Source organism: Enhydra lutris, unplaced genomic scaffold, assembly GCF_002288905.1.
Source record: "Enhydra lutris kenyoni isolate GAN:26980312 unplaced genomic scaffold, ASM228890v2 scaffoldscaffold77, whole genome shotgun sequence".
In the NCBI taxonomy this organism is placed as follows: domain Eukaryota; kingdom Metazoa; phylum Chordata; class Mammalia; order Carnivora; family Mustelidae; genus Enhydra; species Enhydra lutris.
In genome coordinates, this window is record NW_019154161.1 from 419,098 (window position 1) to 445,341 (window position 26,244).

The 26,244-nt window shown below is 41.2% G+C and overlaps 1 protein-coding gene across 1 annotated transcript in view; it reads left to right on the forward strand.

Moving 5' to 3' along the window:
• LOC111160768 (zinc finger protein 729-like) overlaps positions 1–26,244 on the forward strand; it is a 411,473-nt gene that overhangs the window by 156,408 nt on the left and 228,821 nt on the right. Inside the window, 1 exon segment of the mRNA XM_022524112.1 lies at positions 21,977–22,003. Within this exon segment, the coding sequence (XP_022379820.1) occupies positions 21,977–22,003 (27 nt within the window).

Genomic DNA, 26,244 nt, shown 5'->3' on the forward strand with positions numbered 1-26,244 from the left:
AAGGATGTTCTGGGTGACTGTGGTCTCCTGGGAGGGTCTGGGGAAAACCCAATTTCTACGAATGTGCTGGATCCCTGCTTCTTTTGCTTGGGCAGCATGGAAAGCAGGGAGCCACTGGCCCAGATCATGAGCCCCAAAGGTGAAACACCAGGGAGTAACAGCCATGTGCAAATCGTGGCACCGTGAGTTCTCCTTGAAATGTAGCAGAACAGTGTCCGAAATCTTTCTTCTTCATGATGTTTAAGCTGTTCAATTTGACAGTCACGTATACAGGAAAAATCAAATTTATCAGTGTATATAGCATCCAATAAAGGAACACAAAGGATTCAATGTTCTTGGGAGATTTTACTTTAAATTCTGCCCACCTGGAGTTCCAGGGACTGAGCATGAGCACCTGAAAGACACTCGGGAGGCAGGTGGTGCCAACAGACACACCCCTGCCCACGCTGTGAATATAGAACACAAGTTTGCATCCAAAATCATTAAGAACATTTTTCAAACCCAAACCTGTCATTGTCTGGGTGACTCCTTTACAAAGAACAAGCAAGGAGTTGGCTGTGGTCAGGTGTTTGAGAATCAGATCTGTGGACCTGAAACTGAAAGCCGTTTCAGTGGAAAGAAAAGGAAGATATAATGGTGAACAAGAGAAAAATTCTTTAGGATTTCAACTATTATAGATCTGTTACTCCTATATTCAAGTGTCTGGAGGCCATCCTACTCCTTTCCAGATGGTAGCTGTTCACCTTTGTCGCCAGAGTGTCCTACTGGAAATATGAGGCAGGAGTTCTATGGATCATGTCAGTTCAAAGCCAATAGTTGCATTTCTTCCCAATTCCTACTCAAAGAACATTACAAAAATATACTTCCTTTTGTTAACAGGCTTCCAATCCTTTACCATACTAACCTTTATATAACAATTTGAATGAATCACTGGTATGAACACTGTTAATTTTTTAAAAATTATTTATTTATTTGACAGATCACAAGTAGGCAGAGAGGCAGGCAGAGAGAGAGAGGAGGAAGCAGGCTCCCTGCTGAGCAGAGAGCCCGATGCGGGGCTCCATCCCAGGACCCTGAGACCATGACCTGAGCCAAAGGCAGAGGCTTAACCCACTGAGCCATCCAGGTGCCCCGAACTCTGTTAATTTTTAAAAACAACTCTTTAGTAAGGGCCCATGCATAGTTTTTATTTTCAGAGGAAAACGAAGTAGGCATAGAATGGTTCGTCAATATGTGAAAATGCTCCCACTGCTTAGAGGCAGAGGGCTGAGGTTGGAGCCAAGATGATGTTCTTAGCTACTGTGCTGTACTAATAAATTATGACACCTGGCTTTTCGAGTAAATTAGATCTATATTTAGTTTTGCTTTCTATACCTTGATTTTTTTTAATTTTTAAAAGATTTTATTTATTTATTTGACCGATCACAAGCAGGCAGAGAGGCAGGCAGAGAGAGGTGGAAGCAGGCGCCCCACTGAGCAGAGGGCCCAATGTGGGGCTCAATCCCAGGACCCTGAGATCATGACCTGAGCCCAAGGCAGATGCTTAACCCACTGAGCCACTCAGGCGCCCCATACCTTGATATTTTAATTTAGGTTGATAGTTTGTTTTGTTTCAAAAAAGTATGGTTTTCACAGGTTTGGTTTTTTGTGTGTAAATATTCTCCAGGTCAATATCAACTATGAAAAAAGATTTGGGATTCTTATTCTATTAGGTATCTGTTGAGTGTAATAGGACAAGGAATCCCCCCAGTGACCAATCTGGATTTAATGGAAACAGAATGATTCCGTTATTAGACAAGACTTCTTTGCTTGTGTGCTAGTATCAAAGTGCAATATCGGATATCACAGTAAGCAAACAGTAATATCACATTATGAAACAGTTGGCGTGATACCCGAACTATGAAACTTCAGTCTTTGACATCCTAATGTGTAGAAATGCATGTATACTATTTTCAGATCCTGTATTTCTCTATGCACACCTGAGTTAAATGAAACGATTACTGACAAAGTGAGGTGTGTGAAATCTCAGGCACAGTAGAAAGTTGTGGAGAAATGCATGTTGAACTTGGGCTTGAAACTAAAATATTTTTAAACCAAAGGAGATGTCACAAAATGCATTTGAGCCTGACCGCTGCTCTATAAATCACACAGTGCAAATTTTTTTTTTTTTTAATACTCTTTACTTCCTCAGTTAAACAGCCTCTCCATAATCATCAGAAAAACCAAAGTTCTAGGAGAGACGGAATCAATGTCTCCCTTGCGTACATCATAACTCATAGTTAAGAAAAAAATATCTTATTAGAAACTGTCACTCAGACTGTTCTTGCGTGGGATTATGTGATTCCAAGAGCACCACCCTGCCCTGCTCATTATTACAAGGACGGATATATTGCACGCACCCCGCAGTTACCCTGGAAAGTTAGTCTGGGTAAACGGAAGAGATTGATTTAAGAATTTAAGAATCTAAGCTAAGATCTTAAGTCAGGTTTCGTTATTACTTGGATCCAGCACCAACAAACACTGCCAGAGAGGAGTGCGATAAATTATGTCGGGAGCCATCAGGGACTGGTGTAGTGCCAAGAGCCCCATTTCCCTCTACCGGCTCAGCTCACGCCTCGAGAATTTTCCTCATTCCATGTAGCTTTTTTTTTTTTTTTAAATGTCATCATCAATTTTTTTTTAAGATTTTATTTATTTATTTGATAGAGACACAGTGAGAGAGGGAACACAAGCAGGGGGAGTGGGAGAGAGAGAAGCAGGCTTCCAACTCAGCCCGATGTGGGGCTCGATCCCAGAACCCTGGGACCATGACCTGAGCTGAAGGCAGATGCTTAGCAACTGAGCCACCCAGGCGTTCCCATCAATTTTTTTTTTAAATTTATTTGACAGACAGAGATCATAGGTAGGCAGAGAGGCAGGCAGAGAGAGAGGAAGGAAAGCAGGCTCCCCACTCAGCAGAGAGCCCGATATGGGGCTCGATCCCAGGACTCTGGGATCATGACCTGAGCCGAAAGCAGAGGCTTTAACCCACTGAGCCACCCAGGCGCCCCTCCATGTAGCTTTTGAACTGGGCCACAGTCCACCCCAGAATTCCATTTACTCACACGATCACTTACCTAGACTATTGACATGCTTCCTTCCCTCACAGACTCTGTCTCACGCTGAAACAGGAAATACATGATGCTTTTCTGCTTTCAGGACAGTGGATTGAGTGTGAGGGTTGTAACCGCTGTTGCACGTGTGACAGGGAGGCAGCCAGACCCTGAGGTTTCGATCTGTGTCTCGATCTCCCGATTTTTTAACCTCACCTCCCTTCAGAACTGTGAGTTATTATTTCACCTGTATTTGCAATGACCTTGCAGGCTTGGGGAACTGGGAATCTTTATGGGGAGGTGGGGAATCCCTGTGGGGAATCTTTATGGAGAGGTGGGGAATCACAACCTTCTATTAGCATCTCTGAAGAGACTATCTTCATGGAGTTTAGGAGAAGCTCACCTTTTGTGTAATCCCTGGATGCAGATAGGCTCTCATATAGAGGAAGCAGGAAATTCTGAGGTCTAATTTGTGATGGACTGACAATGTAGCAATAAAGTTCATTGGCTGTGGAATCTCTCTTTGCTAAGTTGTTATTCTGCCTGAAAATGAATTTTCTACTAATCTGTAGGCACGGAGATATACCATCCCTTAATTTATGAGCAGAGATTTGGAATCTGATAACATACTTGCTAAGGATATTCAATGAGTGAATACAAGTGAAAAAGAACATGAAGCCACTAATGTGCATTAGAAATGATTAGATTCATGGCACAACTCAATTCCAATGAATTTGAAACTTAGATGATAAGGAATTTTTGTGGGAAAATGTGATTGAGCAATATTGGCCCCAGTCATACAGGAAATCTCAATAACAATAACAAGATTTGTAAATAAACAAAAGCACCAACATTGGATGGTTTCACAGGCAGATTCTCCCCTTTAAAAAAATGTCAGGGATGCCTGGGGGGCTCAGTTGTTTCAGCGTCTGCCTTTAGCTCAGGTCATGACCCTAGGGTCATGGGATCTTGCCCTGCATTGGACACCCTGCTCAGCAGGGAATCTGCTGCTCCCTCTGCCTGCCCCCCAGCCCCCACCCCCCCCCATAAGCTTGAGTCCTCTCTCAGAAATAAATCTTTTTTAAAAATGTCAAATAATTCAATTCTCCTCACTCAGTTCAAGATCATTGATAACTACCACACTCCTCTACTCTTGTTGTCAAGGGCACTCATTACTTTTGTAAGAAATGAAGGAATATAAAATTTGAGTATACACCAACTCTTGATATTTCTAATTAACAATTCCAAACTTTGATTCTGGCCCACTATCTAATTATCCTCCATTTCTAAGTGAGGAATTAGAGCTATGATGATGGAGAAACCACACATCCACACATTATGCACAGAGGCAAACTCAGACATGCACGCGTACAAACACTGCCATGTACACATTTCTACTTCCAACCATAAGCTATCACGAGCACAATCATCTACACATTTATTACAACCTCATCTTGAGTCATTCACACAACAGCACAACGCTCCTATGATCACAGTCCCATTCACATAATCCCATGCTACAACCACAATCATGTGTATTATGATAGCATGTTCATATGTGGAAGAATACTAATGCTTCTGGAACTCGGGATTATTGAAAAATGGGACCTTTTGCACCTTTTGTACTTTCCTAACCCTCAATCCCACCAGGAACGTGTGTGCAAGTGCACCATTTAAAGAGGTGCAGTGACCATTGTCTCCTCAGGAGAGGTGCCTGGCGGGAAAGCTGGAGTATTTGTGGAACAGTGTAAGTGTAAGAATGTACAGAGTAAGACACAGGAAGGAGAGCATAGGGATAAATGAGATGCAGGGAGCATGGGGGTGTCAGGAGAGAGGGTGCAAGGGGAGAGTGCAGACAAAGAATGAGGTTGAAGGTCACAGACAATAAAATCTATTGTGGGTCTAATGTTTGCAAAGAATGCATACTTCTTTGCAACATATGCAAAGAAGTTAAGGGGTTGGGGGATTGTGGATACAAAGAGCTTGAAAAAAAATGCAGAGTCATGGTAGAAAAGGGGATAACTGGAAGTAATTCAATAGCATGAAAGACCACTGCATCCCCTTCATCTATGCAAGCTAAGTTTTGCCACATAACCACATCTTCTTCCTCTCTGTGTGGTTTTGTGATTTCACGTGAGAATAATGTTGACCTTTGTAAAGTTTTTCCAGCGAAATAAGCACAACACCAAGCAAAGTGGGTGCAAGACAAGATTTATTAAAGGCACTCTCTGGTGCAACTTCAGGGCTCAGGAGGAGAGACAGGAAAATTGCGAAGGGAGGAAGGCACTCTCGGGCAAGGTTCCGCAACTCTGGGAGCAGAGTGGGGGAAGTCGCCCCTAAGGCAGGGAGGAGGGGGCTTTTAAGGGGTCTCGAGGGGAGCTCAGGGGTCTTTTGGCAAGTTTCCCTTATTCGGATATTTCGCCTGCTCATCGGGGTCCCATTGGTCCACCAGGGCCCGGAGCGGGGTCTCAGATTCCCGCTTGTCAGGGTCCCATTGGTCCATAGGAGCCCGGGGCGAGGGTCTCAGATTCCTGCTTGGGCCTTTGTTCTCCTGTCCGAGCTCAGGTCTTGTGGCGGGAACTTTCGCCATCTTAAGTAGCCCTTTCTGCCAGCCCAACAACCTTAAAATTAAAAGTTATTTTGCCAGCAAAAATGGGTTTATTTGGGAATAGCAGAGAATTGCAACTAGGGACAAGCAAGCTATGGCAAAAACAATAGCTTGCCTGGAGTACAAAGCACGGGAACACCCTTTTCTAGTTTGGAAGGGCTGCCATTAAAAAAAGCCCACGGAGTAAAATGGGTTTTGAAGTGTAGTGGCTTCTCATTGGCTCTAGTGTTGCCAGGCAAGGAGAATACCTCTCTTCATCCTGCTGGGGAAATCCAGCAGAAAGGCCCCTTCCTGTTGATGTCTGCGATCAGAGCAGTAGGGCACGGCAGCGCCCCTTTCTGGCTTCCCCAATCCATTCGGTGAGGCTTCTGTTCCTCAGCTTCCCGGTAACAGGCAGGTATCCTGACACGTTGCCCCTTTCAGTATCAGAATATTTATTCCCTAACAAGATCGTTGTCCTACATAACCACAGTATACTTGTTACACTTTGTACACTACTGCTATTATTTTTGTTTAAAGATTTATCAGGGAGGCCGAGTGAGTGTGCACAAGCAGGGGAGCCCAGAGAGGGGAAGCCAATGTGGGACTCAATCCCAGGACGTTGAGATCATGACCAGGGCCAAAGGCAGACACTTAACGAACTGAGCCACCCAGGTGTCCCATCACTGTTATTTTATATTCATCTGGTAGAGAGTCCATATACACATTTCCTCCAGTGATGCAATCATGGCTTTCTCCAAGTTTTCATCTCCAGGATTCAAGCATATTACAAGGATTGCATTAGTTATCTTGACCCTTTTGTCTCTAGTTTCTTTCCCCTGGAACAGTTGTCTCCATTTTTTAAAATTTTCATCTGGTATGACATGATTTTGTGGAATGCGTCTCAGGATGCCCTGTAGTGTGAATTTCTGTTCTCTTCAGAATCCAGTTCCAAGGATGTGTCACACTGAGATACACACAATTGTATAACCCTCTTTGGATGTCACACCACAGGTGAGTGTTGTAGGTACTTCCCATTTTTGGTGATATTTGGTTATAATAGAGACAGCCCAAGTCTGCAGGGCTTAACAGAAAACTGTCAGATCAAGTTTCCTCTAGAAAAACTCTGAGACCAGGCAGTGGCACCTCCTTGGCTCCTCTCCCACTCCCATCCACTACTCTGTCTTTCTGGAACAATTCCAAGAACCCCAGAGTTCAGGGTAGCCCCTGTCCTGCTGGTCCAGAGCTGGTACTCACTATTTCCTGACACCCAGACTCAGAAGACTTTAATTTGGTGAGCCAATTTCTATCTTTTGGGTTAAAACCTGTGCTTCAAGAGTAACATACAGCATCCCACCTCCTATTTCTGGGGAGTGTAGTGATTGTCTTTCATGGTGAAAGCAAACAAAATACATGAATGCAAGTGAATAATCTATCCAAATCTGTCAAGATCTCTATTCTCTCTTTTTCTCTTCTTATAAAGGCCTTTCTCTATCCCTCTCTTCTTACTTAGTTGTGCTCTCATGCAGGATTATTCTTAGGCTCAGTAATACAAGCAAAGAGACACAGAGAATCTTTGTTCCTAGAATTACAAGGCCCAGCATCTAGAAGCCCCTGGGAAAGATGTAATCAACTCCCAGGGTATTTTCAGAATTGGCTCACACAATGTGAAGTTCCTAGCACAGGGCCCCATGCTGTATGCCCCCTACCGTGCATGTGAGTACATAGTAGGTGTTCTAGAAACATCGATTCTTCTGAAATTTAGATGACACACAATGTTACGTTAGTTTCAGTCGTACAACATAGTGATTGTACAAGTCTATATGTTATCTTATGCTCAGCACAAGTGTAACTATTATCTATCATCCTACAACACTATTATGATATCATTGCCTCGATTCCCTGTGCTGTACCTTTCATCTTCACAACTTTTTCATTCTGTAACTGGAAGACTGCGCGTCCTACTCCCTTCACCCATTTTGTAACTCCCCACTCTGTTCCATGCTCGCAATCACCAGTTTGTTCCTAGAGACATTTATTTAATAAATGATTGAATGTTATTTCCCCAAAACAGCCTTGTTCAAAGACTACTATTGTCTCTAGTCCCCTCCCAGGTTACAAAGAGACAACTGAAAACGTGATCTCTCGGGGAAGTCTATACTGGGAACAAATAATATTTGTATTGCAATATGAGAGTTGGTGAAAGAGGTTCTAGCTTTCTCTGCCTTCTCTTACTAAATCATAGCAACTAAAAGTGGGGTCTGAAGGGTCCAGCACCAGAACCATCTGAGGATGTGTACAAGTTCATTAGATCTACTCCCTTAATAAATTTAAGTATGCAGTGCATTACTAAGTATAGTCACCGTGCTGTACATTAGATCTCCATAACTTATGAATGTTTGTACGCTTGACAAACATTTCCCATTTCCCCTCATCTCCCCCAGCACAAAAAAAAAAAAAAAAAATTGACATCTTTTTGCAGTGATGGATATGATAATTAGCTTGGTGTGGTAATCCTATCATAGTGTGTACATATACAAAAAAAATCATTTGGGGGCGCCTAAGTGACTCAGTGTGTTAAGCCTCTGCCTTCGGCTCAGGTCATGGTCTCAGGGTCCTGGGATCAAGCCCCGCATGGGGCTCTCTGCTCAGCAGGGAGCCTGCTTCCCCCTTTCTCTCTGCCTGCCTCTCTGCCTAGTTGTTATCTCTCTCTCTGTCAAATAAATAAAATCTTTAAAAAAAATCATTTGTATAGCTTACATGTATCCGATTTTTCTGTTCATAGTTCGGTAGAGCTGAAAATAAATTGGTTTCAAAATTGCAACAGGAGAAAATATAAATTCATGGGCCCCACCCTGGATTCTGAATCAGAATTTTTCTTTTTTTGGGAGGGACGTAAAGATTTATTTATTTGAAAGAGAGCGAGAGAGAGCAAGAAAGAGAACACGTAAGTGGGGGTGAGGGAGGGAAAGGGGAGTGGCAGAGGGAGGGAGAGAAGCAGAGTCTCTGGTGAGCGTGGAACTGGATGCTTAGGAACCTGAGATTATGACCTGAACTGAAATCAAGAGCCAGATGTTCAACCACCTGAGCCACTCAGGCCCCCCTGAATCATAATTTCTAATTATGAACCCTTATAACTTGTTTTATCAAAATCTCCAAGTGACTAGCGTGCATATTATAGGTTGAGAAGCAGTATATAAATACATGCTTTTCAGTCTTGGTTTCTCTGGGAATCACCTGGGTGGTTTTAAAAATTACCCTCATCTGTGACCATCACTAAAAACATCAGTCTTTGCATCTGCCGTGAAGTCCAGTTTCAATGTTGTTTTAATGTCCCTGGGGCACCTGGTGGCTCAGTCAGTTGAGCATCTGTTTTCGGCTCAGGTCATGATCCCAGGGTCCTGGGATGGAGCCGCTGCTCAGCGAGAAGCTTGCTTGTCCCTCTCCCCACTACCCCTGCTTGTGTTCCCTTTCTCTCCGTCAAATAAAATCTTAAAAAAACAAAAACAAAACAAAACAAAAAACTAATGATGTACTATATGGTGACTAGCATAACATAATAAAAAATAATAATAAAAATAATCTGATCCCCTCCCCCCCCAAAAAAAAAACAAAAACAAAGAGCCTGTAGTGCTTAGTGAGCACTGGCTATTTGGGCTACTCTGTGTAGACCGGGATTCAAGAAACTGTACATGTAATCCAGATGGGGTTAGTGGGCCTCAAGAAAGTGCAAAGTCCTGAAAAATGCAGTGTACTAAAGGGGAATTAGGTCTGCCAGAATTTAAAAAGCTCATTAGAGGATGAACAAGAGCATTACTGAATATAAAATAGAGGTGTTATAGGGAATAGAATAAATCATTCCATAACCTGAAATCCGTTATATTCAACACTGTCCTTAAAATCTTATAACAGGGGCGCCTGGGTGGCTCAGTGGGTTAAGGCCTCTGCCTTTGGATCAGGTCATGGTCCCAGGGTCCTGGGATCGAGCCCCGCATGGGGGCTCTCTGCTCAGCAGGGAGCCTGCTTCCTCCTCTCTCTCTCTCTGCCTGCCTCTCTGCCTACTTGTGATCTCCAACTGTCAAATAAAATCTTAAAAAAAAAAATCATATAACAATTTTTAAATAATTAAATTTGGGGGGCGCCTGGGTGGCTCAGTGGGTTAGGCCTCTGCCTTCGGCTCGGGTCATGATCCCAGGGTCCTGGGATCGAGCCCCGCATGGGGGCTCTCTGCTCAGCAGGGAGCCTGCTTCCTCCTCTCTCTCTCTGCCTACCTCTCTGCCTACTCGTGATCTCTCTCTCTGTCAAATAAATAAATAAAATCTTTAAAAAAAAAAAAAGAATTAAATTTGGGGGGTACCTGGGTGGCTCAAATGGTTAAGCATCTGCTTTTGGCTCAGGTCATGATCTCCAGATCCTGGGATCGAACCCCATGTTGGGCTCCCAGTTCAGCAGGGAGTCTGCTTCTCCTTCTCCCTCTGTCCCTCCCCTTGCTCATGCTCTCTCTCTTTGTATCTCTTTGTCTCAAATGAATAAATGAAATCTTTTTAAAAAAAGAATTTTTAAAAAACAAAATCAACCTAAATATCCAAAAATTAGAGGTCTGTGAAATAATCCATGCCTCATCCATTGAACTGAAGTCTAGTTATATATTGAGAAACTGGTTCCTGGGTGGCTCGGTCGATTAGATGTCTGACTCTTGATTTCAGCTCAGGTCATGATCTCAGGGTGCGGAGATCAAGATTGCATCTGGCTCTGCACTGAGTATGAAACCTGCTTGAGATTCTCTCTCTTCCTCTCTCTGTGCCTTTCCCCTTTCCCCTCCCCCGCCCCTTTTGCACTCTCTCTCCCTAAAAAAAAAAAGGGGAAAGAAAGAAGGAAAAAATGCTTACAATTCAACTGAAAAAATTGAATAGATGTTTGGCTTTTTGATCAGACAGTTTCAAGTGTGATTCCAATATTTGTTACCAATGTAACATTTCTTTTTTGGGTAAATATCTTAAAGACTTCTGAACAAGATGTAAGTTATATCTCCTTCACTTGTATGTAGCCGATATAAATCCCTCTCTACAGAAACATGCATTCACATTTGTCCCTGGCTGTATAATTTTAAATCTCTTATAAATATATGTATTGATACTAAATTAAATGTTTGCATGTCAAGGCACCTGCTTGGCTCAGTTGGTTAAGTGTCTGCCTTTGGCTCAGGTCATGAACCCAGGGTCCTGGGATGGAGCCCCACATCGCATTGGGCTCCCTGCTCAGCGGGGAGTCAGCTTCTCTCGGCTTGTTGGGCTGCTCTCCCCTGCTTGTGGGCTTGCTCTCTGTCTGTCAAATAAATAAATTCTTTAAAAAAAAAAAAAAAAAGGAAGTTGGAATGTCATTTTATGTTCATATTGTGTTTTAGATAATGTGCAGCTTTTCTCAATATTTATGTGATATGTTATAGAGATGTTTTATTAGTAGTAAAAACAGAATTAGTATATACTTAAAATGGTCATGTAATCATTTGCTTATTAATCACATGTACATTGTTTAAGGTTTCTCTCATATGAAGAATGCTATATTTGTTTCAAACAGCTTTGTGTATGTTGATTTCCATGGAGTATAGAATGTGAACTGTAATCACTAGTTCAAATGTCTATGTATGTAACAATTTGATGGATGCTTTAAGGAATCCTTGAATTGATGCTGTCTTTGATATTTATCACAATACTGAGTCCAAAAAACAAAGGGTTTTTGTTTGTTTGTTTTCTTAAAAACAGCTTTATTGGAGAGGCACCTGGGTGATTCAGTTTGTTAAGTAGCTGCCTTCAGCTCAGGTCATGGTCCCAGCGTTCTGCTTCTCAATCTTCCATGGCCCCTCCCCTACCCCCGCCCCCACCTCGTTCGGTCATGTGTGCGCTCTCTCTCTCTCTCTTTCTCAAATACATAAATAAAATACTTTAAAAATAAAACCGCTTTAGGGGTGCCTGAGTGGCTCAGTTGGTCAAGTATCTACCTTTGGCTTAGGTCATGATCTCAGGGTCCTGGTATGGGCCCCACATCGGGCTCCCTGTTCAAGAGAGAGCCTGTTTTTCCCTCTCCCTCGGCTGCAACCCCTGCTTGTGCTCTCGTATTCTCTGAAAAATAAATAAACTCTTTTTTAAAGCTTTATTGGAATATAATTTACATGCCATACAATTTACCTATTTAAGTGTGTAATTCATAGCTTTTTAATATATTCACCTGTTTGTCCAACCAAACCCTAGTAAGTTTCAGAACATTGTATCACCTGCTAATGAATCCCCATACTCTTTTTTTTTTTTAACTTATTTGACAGAAAGATCACAAGTAGGCAGAGAGGGAGGAAGCAGGCTCCCTGCTGAGCAGAGAGCCCGATGCGGGGCTCAATCCCAGGACCCTGAGATCATGACCTGAGCCAAAGGCAGAGGTTTAACTCACCGAGCCACCAGGCGCCCCTCCATACTCTTTCTATCACCACACCTAAGCAAATACTAATCTTTTTATTTAATTTTTTACAGTTTTATTGATATATAATTGACATGTAAGATATTAGTTAAGGTGTACAATGGAATTATTTATATGTATATTTAGAAATGTTTACCACAATACATTTAGCTAACATCCATTACCTCACATAATATTTTTTCCTGTGATGAGAACTTTTTAATTAAGATATATTCTCTTTGCAGTTCTCAATTATGCAATACAGTACTGTTAACTATAGTCATTATATACTCTATATACCCCATTTTCTTTATTGACTTGTCTTACAATGGACACTTAGGTTGTACCCATGTTTTGGTACTGTAGATGCAATGAACATAGTGGTGTGCAGATATTTCTTAAATATAGTGATTCCCTTTTCTTTATATATATATATCCAGAAGTAGGATTGCCTGATGTATTTTAAATCTTGGAGGGGCCTTCATACTGTTTTCCACAGTGGCTGTACCAATTTACATTCCCATCAGCTGTGTACAAGTGTTCTATTTTCTCCACATCCTTGCCAACGTTTGTCATCTCTTGTTTTTTTTTTTATAACAATCTAACAGAGTGAGTATTTAGGGTTTTCTATATATGATATCATGCCATCTATAAGTAGAGACAACTTTACTTCTTCCTTTCCAATATGTCTACTTTTAATTTCTTTTCTTTACATAATTTTTCTGGCTAAAACTTCCAATAATTTTTTAAAAGATTTTATTTATTTATTTGACAGAGATCACAAGTAGGCATAGAGGCAGGCAGAGAGAAAGGAAGGGAAGCAGGCTCCCAGCTGAGCAGAGAGCCCGATGCGATGTGGGGCTCGATCTCAGGATCCTGGGATCATGACCTGAGCCAAAGTCAGAGGCTTTAACCTACTGAGCCACCCAGGTGCCCCAAAACTTCCAGTAATTTGACTGAAAGGGGCAAGAGTGGGCATCCTTGTTTTGTTCTTAATCTTAGATGGAATGACTTTCAGCTTTTCACCATTGAGTAGTACGTTAGCAGTGGTCTTGTCATAGATGGCCTTTATTATATTGAGGTACATTCTCTCTAAACCAAGTTCTGAGTTGTTTTTTTTTTAAGATTTTATTTATTTGACAGACAGAGATCACAAGTAGACAGAGAGGCAGGCAGAGAGAGAGAGGGAAGCAGGCTCCCCACTGAGCAGAGAGCCCGATGAGTGACTCGATCCCAGGACCCTGAGATCATGACCCTAGCCGAAGGCAGCAGCTTAACCCACTGAGCCACACAGGCGCCCCTTGTTCCGAGTTTTTATCATGAATAGATGTTGAAAACTGTCAGAGGCTTTTCCCTGTATCTATTGAGGTGATATGATTTTCATCCTTCGTATTAATGAGGTCTATCACACTGGCTGATTTATGGATATTGAACCATCCTTGCATCCTGGAAATAAATCCCACTTGATCATGTTGCATGCTCCTTTTAATGCCCTGTTGAATTTGACATGCTAATATTTTGTTAAATATTTTTAAAAATTTTATTTATTTATTAGACACAGAGAGATCACAAGTAGGCAGAGAGGCAGACAGAGAGAGAGGGGGAAGCAGGCTCCCCACTGAGCAGAGAGCCAGGTGCAGGGCTCGATCCCAGGAGCCTGAGATCATGACCTGGTTCCTTAACCAGAGGCTTAACCCACTGAGCCACCCAGGCGCCCCTGTTAAATATTTTTTTGTAGCTATGTGTATCAGCTATGTAATTTTATTTTCTTGTAGTATCCTTGTCTTGTTTTGGCATCAGGGTAATGCTGGCCCTGAAAAATGAGTTTGAAAGTGTTCTGTCCTCTGTGATATTTTGGAAGAGTTGGAAAAGAGTTGGTATTCTCTAAATGTTTGATTGAATTTACTAATGAGCCATCTAGTCCTTTGGGCTTTTCATTTGTTGAGAGGTTTTTGATTACTCTTTCAATAGTTTTATTAGTAACTAGTCCATTTAGATTTTTCTTTTGTGGGGTGCCTGGGTGGATTAGTGGGTTAAGCCTCTGCCTTCGGCTCAGGTCATGATCTCAGGGTCCTGGGATCAAGCCCCACATTGGGCTCTCTGCTCAGCAGGGAGCCTGCTTCTCCCTCTCTCTCTCTGCCTCTCTGCTTGCTTGTGGTCTCTGTCTGTCAAATAAATAAATAAAATCTTAAAAGTCTCATAGATTTGTCTTTTGTTCTTCATGATTCAGCCTTGGTAGGTTATAGGGTTTTTGGAATTTATCTATTTCTTATAGATTCTCCAGTTTTTTGACATAATTGTCCATAGTAGTCTCTTTTGATCATTTGAGTGCTATCAGTTGTAATGTTTCCTCTTCCATTTCAAATTTTATTTAAGTTCTCTCTCCCTCCCATCCCCCCTCTGGTTAGGCTAGCTTAAGTTATATCAACTTAGTTCTTAAAAACAAAAAAAACAAAACAAACAAAAAAAACCCCCAGGTTTTCTTTTCTATTGTCTTTTTAATGTCTATTTCATTTCCTCTTGCTCTGATCTTTGTTATTTTTTTTTTTCCTTATACTATCTTTGGGCTCAGTTTGTTCTTTTTCTAGTTCCTTGAAGTATAAAGTTAAATTGTTTGAGATCTTTCTTTTTTCTTAATGTAGACATTTGTTGCTATGATAGTTCTTTTGTTATATCCCATAAGTTTTGGCATTTTTTGTTTCCATTTTCATTTGTCTCAGGCTATTTTTTTTTTGAAAATTTTTTACCTATTTTTAAAAAAGATTTTCTTTATTTATTTGAAAGAGAGAGTAAGAACATGAGAGGGAAGAAGTTCAGAGGGAGAAGCAGACTCCCCATGGAGCTGGGAGCCCGACATGGGACTTGATCCTGGGACTCCGGGATCATGACCTGATCCAAAGGCAGTTGCTTAACCAACTGAGCCACCCAGGCACCCCTTTGCTACCTACTTTTTAAAAAATTTATTTACTTATTTGAGAGAGAGAGAGTGCACGCATGCAGGCAGGGGAGGGGTAGAGAGAGCAGGAGAGAAAGAATCCCAAGCAGACGCTGTGTTCAGTGCAGAGCCTGACGTGGGGCTTGATCCCATGACCCTGAGATCCTAACCTGAGCTGAAACCAGAAGTTGGACACTTAACCAACTGAGCTACCCAGGCACCCCTTCTTTGACCTGTTGATTGTTCAGTGGCATGTTTGTTTAATTCCCACCAATTTATGAATTTTCTAGGGGCACCTGGGTGGCTCAGTGGGTTAAGCCTCGGTCTTGACCCCAAGTCATGATCTCAGCGTCCTGTGATCGAGCCCTGGGTTGGGCTCTCTGCTCGGTAGTGAACGTGTTTCCCCCTCTCTCTCTGCCTGCCAGTCTGCCTACTTGTGTTCTCTGCCTGTCAAATAAATAAGTAAAATCTTTTAAAAAAATTTATGAATTTTCTAGTTTTCTTCTGCAATTGATTTCTAGTTTCATGCCATGATGGTGAAAAAACATGCTTTGTAGGACTCCAATCTTCTTAAATTTCTTGAGACTTGTTTTGTGATCTATAGAGAAAGTATCCCGTGCTCATGTGACAAGAACATGTTTTCTGCTGCTGTTGGTTGGGATGTTCTAAGTCCATCTTCTCAACGTGTAGTTTAAGTCCAATGTTTCTTTATTGATTTTTCCATCTAGATGATCTATCCATTGGGTTAGGGTTAGAGGTTAGGGTTATAATCCTTTTTATTTATCTTTTATGTATCTAAAATAGGTTTTTGCTTTGTGATTATCTTATAGCTTAAGTAAAATATCTTATTCTTTTTTATACCATGCATTTGCTTTTTATTTTTTTTATTTTATTTTATTTATTTATTTGACAGAGAGAGATCACAAGTAGACAGAGAGGCAAGCAGAGAGAGGGAGGGAAGCAGGCCCCCTGCCAAGCAGAGAGCCCGATGCGGGACTCGATCCCAGGACCCCGAGATCACGACCTGAGCCGAAGGCAGCGGCCCAACCCACTGAGCCACCCAGGCGCCCCTGCATTTGCTTTTTAAAATTTTAATTCCAGTATAGTTAACATAGAGGGTTATATTATTTTTTTTTTAAGATTTTTATTTATTTATGTGACAGACAGAGATTACAAGTAGGCAGAGAGGCAGGCAGAGAGAGAGATTGGAGGAAGCAGGCTCCCCGCTGAGCAGAGAGCCCGATGTGGGGCTCGATCCCAGAACCCTGGGATCATGACCTGAGCCGAAGGCAGAGGCTTTAACCCACTGAGCCACCCAGGCGCCCCTATATTATTTTTTTAAAAGATTTTATTTGAGGGCTCCTGGGTGGCTTAGTTGGTTAATCATCTGCCTTCAGCTCAGGTCATGATCCCGGGGTCCTGGGATAGAGTCCTACATTGGGCTCTCTGCTTGGCAGGGAGCCTGCTTCTCCCTCTCCCTCTGCCTGCCACCCCTCCTGCTTGTGCTTGCTTGCTCTCTCTCTCTGTGTCAAATAAATAAATAAAATCTTTAAAAAAAAATCTTTTTTAAAAAAGATTTTCTTGTAGTATCCTTTAAAATATTTTTTAAAAAAGATTTATTTGAGAGAGAGACCATAGTGAAAGAGAGAGAGAGCAAGCAGGGGGAGAGACAGAGGTAGAGGAAGAGGCAGACTCCCCTGCTGAGCAGGAAGCCTGACACGGGGCTCAAACCTAGGACCCTGGGATCATGACCTGAGCCAAAGGAAGACCCTCAACCAACTGAACCCAGGTGTTCCATTGAGTGTTATACTAGTTTCAGGTATGCAATATAATGATTCAACACTTCCATACAACACCCACTGCTCATCAGGACGAGTATACTCCTTAATCCCTATCACTTATTTTACCCATTACCCCACCCACCCACCTCCAGTCCGTTAACCATCAGTTTGTTCTCTGTAGTTGAGTCTATTTCTTGGTTTGCCTCTCTCTTTTTCTACTTGCTCATCTATTTTGTTTCTTAAATCCCACATATGAGTGAAATCATATGGTATTTGTCTTTCGCTAATGTATATCACTTAATATATATCCATTGAATATATTTACCACATCTTCTCTATCCCTTCATCACTTGGGCTGTTTGCACAATTTGGTTATTGTAGAAAATGCTGCTAAAAACATCAGGATGCATGTATCCCTTTGAATTAGTATTTACGTTTTCTTTGGGTAAATACCTAGTAGTGCAATTGTTGGATCATAAGGTAATTCCATTTTTGACCTTTTGAGGTGCCCCCATACTGATTTTCATAGTGACTCAGTTCCCACCAGTAATGCCAAAAGTTTCCTTTTCTCCACATTCTCACCAGCACTTACGGTTTCTTTCTTTTTTTAAAAATCTTTTTTTAAAAGATTTTATTTATTTATTTGACAGAGATCACAAGTAGGCAGAAAGGCAGGCAGGTTGGGGGAAGGCAGGCTCCCCACTGAGCAGAGAGCCCAATGCGGGGCTTAATCCCAGGACCCTGAGATCATGACTTGAGCCGAAAGCAGAGGCACTCATTGTTTTATTTTTTTTTAAAGATTTTATTTATTTATTTGTCAGAGAGAGAGAGCGCGAGAGTGCGAGAGTGAGCACAAGCAGATAGAGCAGCAGGCAGAGGCAGAGGGAGAAGCAGGCTCCCTGCTGAGCAAGGAGCCCGATGTGGGACTCGATTCCAGGACGCTGGGATCATGACCTGAGCCGAAGGCAGCGGCTTAACCCACTGAGCCACCCAGGCGTCCCGGCACTCATTGTTTTCTTACGTTTTTTTTATTTTAGCCATTCTGAGCAATGTGAGGTGCTATCTCATGGTAGTTTTGATTTGTGTGTCCCTGATGATGAGTGATGTAAAACATCTTTGCATGTGTATGTTGGCCATTTGGATGTCTTTGGAGAGATGTCTATTCATGTTTTCTCCCCATTTTTTAAGTGGCTTGTTTTTTGGGCACTGAGTTCTAGAATTCCTTTTTTTTTTTTTTTTTTTAAAGATTTTATTTATTTATTTGACAGATAGAGATCACAGGTAGGCAGCAAGACAGGCAGAGAGAGAGGAGGAAGCAGGCTCCCCGCCGAGCAGAGAGCCCGATGCGGGGCTCGATCCCAGGACCCTGGGATCATGACCCGAGCGGAAGGCAGAGGCTTTAACCCACTGAGCCACCCAGGCGCTCCCTAGAATTCCTTTTATATTTTGGATACTAACCCTTTATCAGATAATGTCATTTGCAAATATTGTCCCCCATTCCATAGGTTACCTATTAGTTTTGCTGATAGTTTCCATTGCTGTGCAGAAGTTTTTTTCTTTTGATAAAGTCCTAATAGTTCATTTTAGCTTTTATTTCCCTTGGTTCAAGAAACATATGTAGAAAAATGTTGCTAAGGTAGAAGTCAGAGATATTGCTGCCTGTGTTCTCTTCTAGGAAATTTATGGTATCAGGTCTCACGTTGAGGTCTTTAATCCATTTTGAGATTGTTTTGGTGTATAGTATAAGAAAGTGGTCCACTTACATTTTTTTACATGTCCATGATCAGTTTTTCCAACACCATTTGTTGAAGAGACTCTTTTTCCCATTGGATATTCTTTCCTGCTTTGTCAAAGATTAATTGATCATACAGTTCTGCATTCATTGCATGGTTTTCTGATCCGTTCCATTGATCTATATGTCTGTTTTTGTGCCAGTACCAAAACGTTTTGATTACTATAGCTTCGTAATAGGACTTGAACTCTGGAATTGTGATACCTCCATCCAGCATCGCTTTTATTTTTCAAAATTGCTTTAGCTACTTAGGGTCTTTGGTGGTTCCAAATTTTAGAATTACTTGGTCTGGTTCTGTGAAAAATGCTTTGGTATTTATTATTTTTTTTAAGATTTTGTTCATCCATTTGACAGAGACACAGTGAGAGAGGGAGAAGCAGGCTTCCTGCTGAGCAGGGAGCCCAATGTGGGGCTCGATCCCAGGACCCTGGGATCATGACCTGAGCTGAAGGCAGATGCTTAATGACTGAGCCACACAGGTACCCCTGCTGCTGGTATTTTGATAGGGATTGTATTAAATGTATAGATTGCTTTGGATAGTATAGACATTTAACAATATTTGTTCTTCCAATCCATGCGCATGGAGTATCTTTTCATTTCTTTGTGTCCTCTTTAGTTTTTTTTTTTTTTTAAGATTTTATTTATTTATTTGACAGACAGAGATCACAAGTAGGCAGAGAGGCAGGCAGAGAGAGAGGAGGAGGCAGGCTCCCCGCTGAGCAGAGAGCCCGATGCGGGGCTCGATCCCAGGACCCCGAGATCACGACCCGAGTCGAAGACAAAAGCTTTAACCCACTGAGACACCCAGGTGCCCCATGTTCTTGTTTTTTTAATCAATGTTTTACAGTTTTCAGAGTTTCATCTCTTTGGTTATGTTTATTCCTAGGGATCTTATACTTTGGTGCAATTAAAAAAATTTTTTTTAAATTTTTATTTATTTATTTGACAGAGAGAGAGCACAAGCAGGGGGAGCTGTAGGCAGAGGGAGAGGAAGAAGCAGGCTCCCCACTGAGCAGGGATCCCAATGTGGGTCTTGATTGCAGGACCCCAGGATCATGACCTGAGCCAAAGGCAGATGCCTAACTGACTGAGACACCCAGACTCCCCTTGGGTGCAATTTTATTTTATTTTATTTTTAAAGATTTTATTTATTTATTTGTTTGTTTGTTTGTTTGTTTGACAGAGATCTCAAGTAGGCAGAGAGGCAGGCAGAGAGAGAGGAGGAAGCAGGCTCCCCGCTGAGCAGAGAGCCCAATGCGGGGCTCAATCCCAGGATCCTGGGATCATGACCCGAGCCGAAGGCAGAGGCTTTAACCCACTGAGCCACCCAGGCGCCCCTTGGGTGCAATTTTAAATGCGATACTTTCCTTAGGTTCTCTTTCAGCTGCTTCATTATTAGTGTATAGAAATGCAATAGATTTTTGCACATTGATTTTGTATCCTCTGACTATACGGAATTCATTTAGCAGATCTCACAGTTTTTTGTTTTTTTTTTTTCCCATGGAGTCTTAGGGTTTTTGAAATACAGCACCATCTGCAAATAATGAAAGTTTTACTTCTTCCTTACCAACTGGGATGTCTTTTATATCCTTTTTCTTGTCTAATTTTTGTGGCTAGGACTTCAGGTACTATGTCGAATTAAAGTGTGGGAAAAGCTCTCAGTTTTCCCCCACTGAGTGTGATGTTCATTGTGGGTTTTTCATATATAGCCTTTATTATATTGAAGTATGTTCCCTCTAAGCTTATGTTATTGAGGTCTTTTATCATGAATGGATGTTCTACTTTCTCATATGCTTTTTCTGTGTCTATTGAAATTATCATATGGCTTTAATCCTTTCTCTTATTGATATGATATATCACGTTGATTGATTTGCGTATTGAGCACCCTTGTGACCCAGAAATAAATTCCCCCTAGATGATGGTAAATGATTTTTTAATGTATTGTTGGATTTGGTTTGCTAATATTTTGTTGAGGATTTTTACGTCTATGTTCATCAGGGATGTTGGCCTATGGTTCTCTTTCTCTGTGGTGTTCTGATTTGGTATCAGGCTAATGCTGGCCTGATAGAATGAAGAAAATTTTCCTTCCTTTTCTATTTTTTGGAATAGTCTGAGAATAGATATTAACTCTTCTTTCTGTGTTTGGTAGAATTCATTCATGGAGCCATCTAGTCTTGGACTTTTGCTAGTTGGGAGGTTTCTTTTGTTTGTTTGCTCTTTGTTTTTTTATTTTTTTAAAGATTTTATTTATTTGACAGAGAGTGAGCGATCACAAGTAGGCAGAGAGGCAGGGTAGGGGCGAGGGAAGCAGGCTGCCTGCTGAGCAGAGAGCCTGATTCCGGGCTTGATCCCCAGGACCCTGAGACCATGACCTGAGCCGAAGGCAGAGGCTTAACCCACTGAGCCAACCAGGAGCCCCCACCATCGCCCTTTTTTTTGTTTTTAATGACTGATTCATTCTCCTTTATGGTAATTGGTCTGTAAATTTTCTATGTCTTCAGGCTTCAATTTTAGTAGGTTGTATGTTTCTAGGAATTGATCCATTTTTTCTAGGTTATCTAATTTGTTGGCATATAGTTTTTCATAATACTCTCTTAAAATTGTTTGTATTCCTGTAGCATTGGTTGTTATTTCTCTTATTTGTGATTTTGTTTGATTTCTCTCAATTTCTCTCTCTGGTGAGTCTATCTAGAAGTTTATCAGTTTTGTTGCTCTTTTCAAACAACCAGCACCTGGTTTCATTGATCTGTTTGATTTTTTAAAAAAGATTATTTATTTATTTATTTGTTTATTTATTTATTTATTTATTTGACAGACAGAGATCACAAGCAGGCAGAGGCAGGCAGAGAGAGAGGGGGAAGCAGGCTTTCCACTGAGCAGAGAGCCCGATATGGGGCTTGATCCCAGGACCCTGGGATCATGACCTGCGCCAAAGGCAGAGGCTTTAACCCACTGAGCCTCCCAGGCACCCTGATTTTTGTTTTGTTTTGTTTTTAAGTTATTATTCACCTCTGCTCTAATCTTTATTTTTTCCTTTCTTCTGCTTTTTGGGTTTTGTTTTTCTTATTCCATGTCCTATAGGTAAGTTTGGGTTGTCTGACATACTTCTTGCGTGTTGAAGTTGGCTTGTATTGTGATAAACTTCCCTCTTAGAACCCTTTTTGCTGCATCCCAAAGATTTGGGACCATTGTGTTTTCAATGTAATTTGTTTCCATGTACTTTTTAATTTCTTCTTTGATTTCTTGGTTGAACCATTCATTGTTTAGTCGCTTGTTATTTAACCTCTATGTATTTATGTATTTGTGGTATTCCTAGATTTTTTTCTTGCTCTTGACTTCGAGTTTCAAAGCACTGAGGTTAGAAAAGATGCATGGTATGATTTCAGTCTTTTTTAATTTGTTGAGCTTGTTTTGTGGCCTAATATGTCCTCTATTCTGGAGAATATTCTGTATGTACTTGAAGAGAGTATGTATTCTGCTGCCTTAAGATGGAATTAGAATATATCTGTCAAATCCATCTAGTCCAATGTGTCATTCAAAACCACTGTTCGTTGATTTTCTGTTTGGATGATCTGTCTGTCGATGTTAATGAGGTATTAAAATCCTCTACTATGATTGTACGACTACTGAATAGTCCTTTTATGTTTGTTATTAACTGTTTTATGTATCTGCATGTGCCCATACTGGTGCACAAGTATTTACAATTGTTTTATCTTTTTGTTGGATTATCCCCGTTGTTATTATATAGTGTCCTTCTTTGTCACTTTTCGCAGACTTTGCTTTAACATCTAGTTTTTCCAATATAAGATTGCTACTCCAGTTTTGACATCCATTTGCATTAAAAATGTTTCTCCATCCCTTCACTTTCAATCTGCAGGTGTCTTTAGGTCTGAAATGAATCTGTGTAGACAGCATATAGATGGGTCTTTTTTTTTTTAATGCACTATGTCACACTATGTCTTTTTTTTTTAATATTTTATTTATTTATTTATTTGACAGAGAGAGATCACAAATAGGCAGAGAAGCAGGTAGAGAGAGAGAGAGAGAGAGGGAAGCAGGCTCCCCGTTGAGCAGAGAGCCCGATGCGGGACTTGATCTCAGGACCCTGAGATCATGACCTGAGCTGAAGGCAGCGGCTCAACCCACTGAGCCACCCAGGCGCCCCACACTATGTCTTTTGATTAGAGCATTTACTCCATTTAGATTCAAAGTAATTATTGACAGAGATGTTTTTTACTGCCATCTTGTTACTAGTTTTCTGGTTGTTTTAGTTTTTCTCTAATCTTTTCTTCTCTGTCTTGCATGTTTTGCTGGTTTTCTTTAGTGCTATACTTGGATTCCTTACTCTTTATTTTTGCATGTCTATGACTTTTTTTTAAGTGATTTTTTTAAAGATATTTATTTATTTGACAGAGAGCGAGTGATCACGAGTAGGCAGAGAGGCAGGCAGAAAGAGAGGGTGAAGCAGGCTCCCTGCTGAGCAGAGAGCCCAATTCAGGGCTCAGTCCCAGGACCTTGGGATCATGACCTAAGCTGAAGGCAGAGGCTTAACCCACTGAGTCACCCAGGTGACCCTATGACTGTTTACTGATTTGTTGTTACCATTCAGTTTATATAACATTTTCTGCAGTCTATATTAGCTATATGGCAGTCTATAGTAAGCTAAAACATCTTATATTAATATAACAATCTATTTCAAGCTGATAAAAACTTTGAATGCATACTAAAACTTTGCTTTCTGTTCCCCCTACATTTTTTTTTAAGATTTTATTTATTTATTTGACAGAGATCACAAGTAGATAGAGAAGCAAGCAGAGGATAGGGGGAAGCAGGCTCCCTGCTGAGCAGAGAGCCCGATGTGGGGCTCGATCCCAGGACCCTGAGATTATTACCTGAGCTGAAGGCAGAGGCTTAACCCACTGAGCCACCCAGGCACCCCTACATTTTGTTTTTGATGTCACAATTTACATCTTTTTACCTTGTGTATCAATTTACAAAGTAGTATACTTCTAGTTACAGAAATACATTTGTCTTTCATCTTTTTTTTTAAAGATTTTATTTATTTATTTGACAGAGATCATAAGTAGGCAGAGAGGCAGGCAGAGAGAGAGGAGGAAGCAGGCTCTCTGCTGAGCAGGGAGCCTGATGCGAGGCTCAATCCCAGGACTCTGGAATCATGACCCCAGCTGAAGGCAGAGGCTTTAACCCACTGAGCCACCCAGGTGCCCCTGTCTTTTATCTTTTATGCTAGAGTTTAACATAGCATTAGAGTTTACCAACATTTTAGAGTCTTCTGAATTTAGCAATATATATACCTTTAACAGTGAGATTTATAACAGTGAGTTTTACTGTACTAACATCCTTTTGTTTCAATTTGAAGTGCCTTTAATATTTCTTTAAGGCAAGTTTAGTACTCATGAGCTCCTTCAGTTTCTTCTTGTATGGAAAACTCATTATGTTTCCTTCAATTTGGAAGGACAATTTTTCCAGGTAGGAGATTCTTGGTTTGCAGTTTTGTTTGTTGGTTCAGCAGTTTGATTATACCATGCTGTCTACTTCTGGCCTGTGAAATTTCTGTTGAAAATCTAATAGTCTTATGGGGGTTTCCTTGTATGTAGCAAGCTGCATTTCTCTTGTTCTCCTTTTCCTTAATTTTGACAATTATAGTATCAATGTGGGTCTATTTGGATTCATCTTCTTGGAACCTCTCCAGACTTTTGAAATGGATGTCTATTTCTTTCCCCAGATTAAGTATGTTTTCAGCCATTATTTCTTTGAGAAATCTTCGTATCCATTTTTTCCCCCATCTTGGATGCCTATAGTGCATATATTGGTCCATTTGATGGTATTCCATGAATTCCTTAAGCTAGCTTCACTGTTTCATGCTTTTCCCTTTTTGCTTCTCTGAGTGGTTGAATTCTTCTGCCCTGCCTTCAAATTCATTGATCCTTTCTTCTGTTTGTTCTAGTCTATTAGGACCCCTCCATTAAACTTTTCCTATTAGCTATTGTATTCTTTATCTCTGTGATTTTTGCTTGGAACTTCTGTTCATTTTCTATCTGTTGTTGAAATTCTCACTTAGGGGTGCCTGGGTGGCTCAGATGATTAAGCACCTAGGTGCCTTTGGCTCAGGTCGTGATCTCCGGGTCCTCAAAGCAAGCCTCAAGCCCCACGTTGGGCTCCCAGCTCAGTAGGGAGTCTGCTTCTCCCTCTCCATCTGCCCCTCCCCCTGCTTGGGCTCTCTTTGTCTCTGTCTCTCTCGCTCAAATGAATAAATAAAATCTTAAAAAAAAAAACAAATTCTCACTTAGTTCAGGTATTGTTTTCCCTAGCTTGGTGAACATATTTATGAACATTATTTGGAATCTCTATTTCATTATAGTTTGTTTTGCGGTTTTTGTCATGTCCTTTGTAGTCATGTCCTTCTCTGTCTTTTCATTTTCCTTGCCTCTCTGTGTTATTGTCTGTGCATTAGATAAAACAGCTACCCTCCCAGTCTTAATGGAGTGGTCTCAGGAGAATAATTTTTAAAAAGATTTTATTTATTTATTTGACAGAGTGAGAGAGCACAAGCAGGCAGAGCAGTAGGGGGAGAGGGAGAAGCAGGCTCCTCACCGAGCAGGGAGCCCGATGTGGGGTTGGATCCCAGGACCCTGGGATCATGACCTGAGCTGAAGGCAGTCACTTAACCAACTGAGCCACCCAGGCACCCCAGGAGAATTATCTTTATTGTTCAGCTCCACTGAAGCTCTTGATTGTCCCTCAAATGTTGTTCAGCTCTACTGAAGCTCTTGATTGTCCCTCAAATGTCTGGGGTATTTTTGTTCTTTTTGCATAAGAACAAAAGCTTTTTTTTTTTTTTTTTTTCAAATTTTTTGTGATTGTCTGAGCTACCTTCTTTGTTCTAAGTGTCTCTACATAGTGGAGGGCATGCCAGACCCCATTTTAATGTGAGTATTTTCTCGTTTATTTGACTAGTTTCTGGAATTCTCTCTGGAGAGAGTTGCTCCATGTGTAGCAGTAGATTCACTATGTCTGCAGGAAGAGATGAGTTCAGGAGCCATTCATTCTGCAATGAAACATGCACAAACACTTTTAACTTCCTACAAACATAGCCCCATCAGTGCCCAGGAGTCCTGTGTGGAAAGTCCCCCAAAGGATTTTCCCTCAATTCCCCTAAGGAATTTATTTCTATGGCTGGTGGTGGGAAGAAATATAGGAAGTTAAATGGGAGAGAGGTGTCTGCTGTTTTCTGCACATGAGGGTCAGTGCAGAGCTGTTCAGAGAAGGAGAAAAGGAGAACAACCCAAGCTGTGCAAGTGGGCATGGACAGAGAAGGCAGTGGTGACCTGGATACCATCCCCAGTCCTGCTTATTCAACTTTTTAAAAATTATTTACATACATCCCAAATGAGCAGGGATAGAAATCTTAAATTACACATTTTCTTTCTTTCTTTCTTTTTTTTTTTTTTTCAAAAAAGGGGAGAAGATGGAAGTCTCTTTCCCTTTTTGTACTAGAGGATTTGTTGTTTGTAGTTAGTCTTTTATGAGTCAGAATAGTTTAGATTATAAAACATGTTTTGGGGACATCTCAGTGGCTCAGTCAGTTA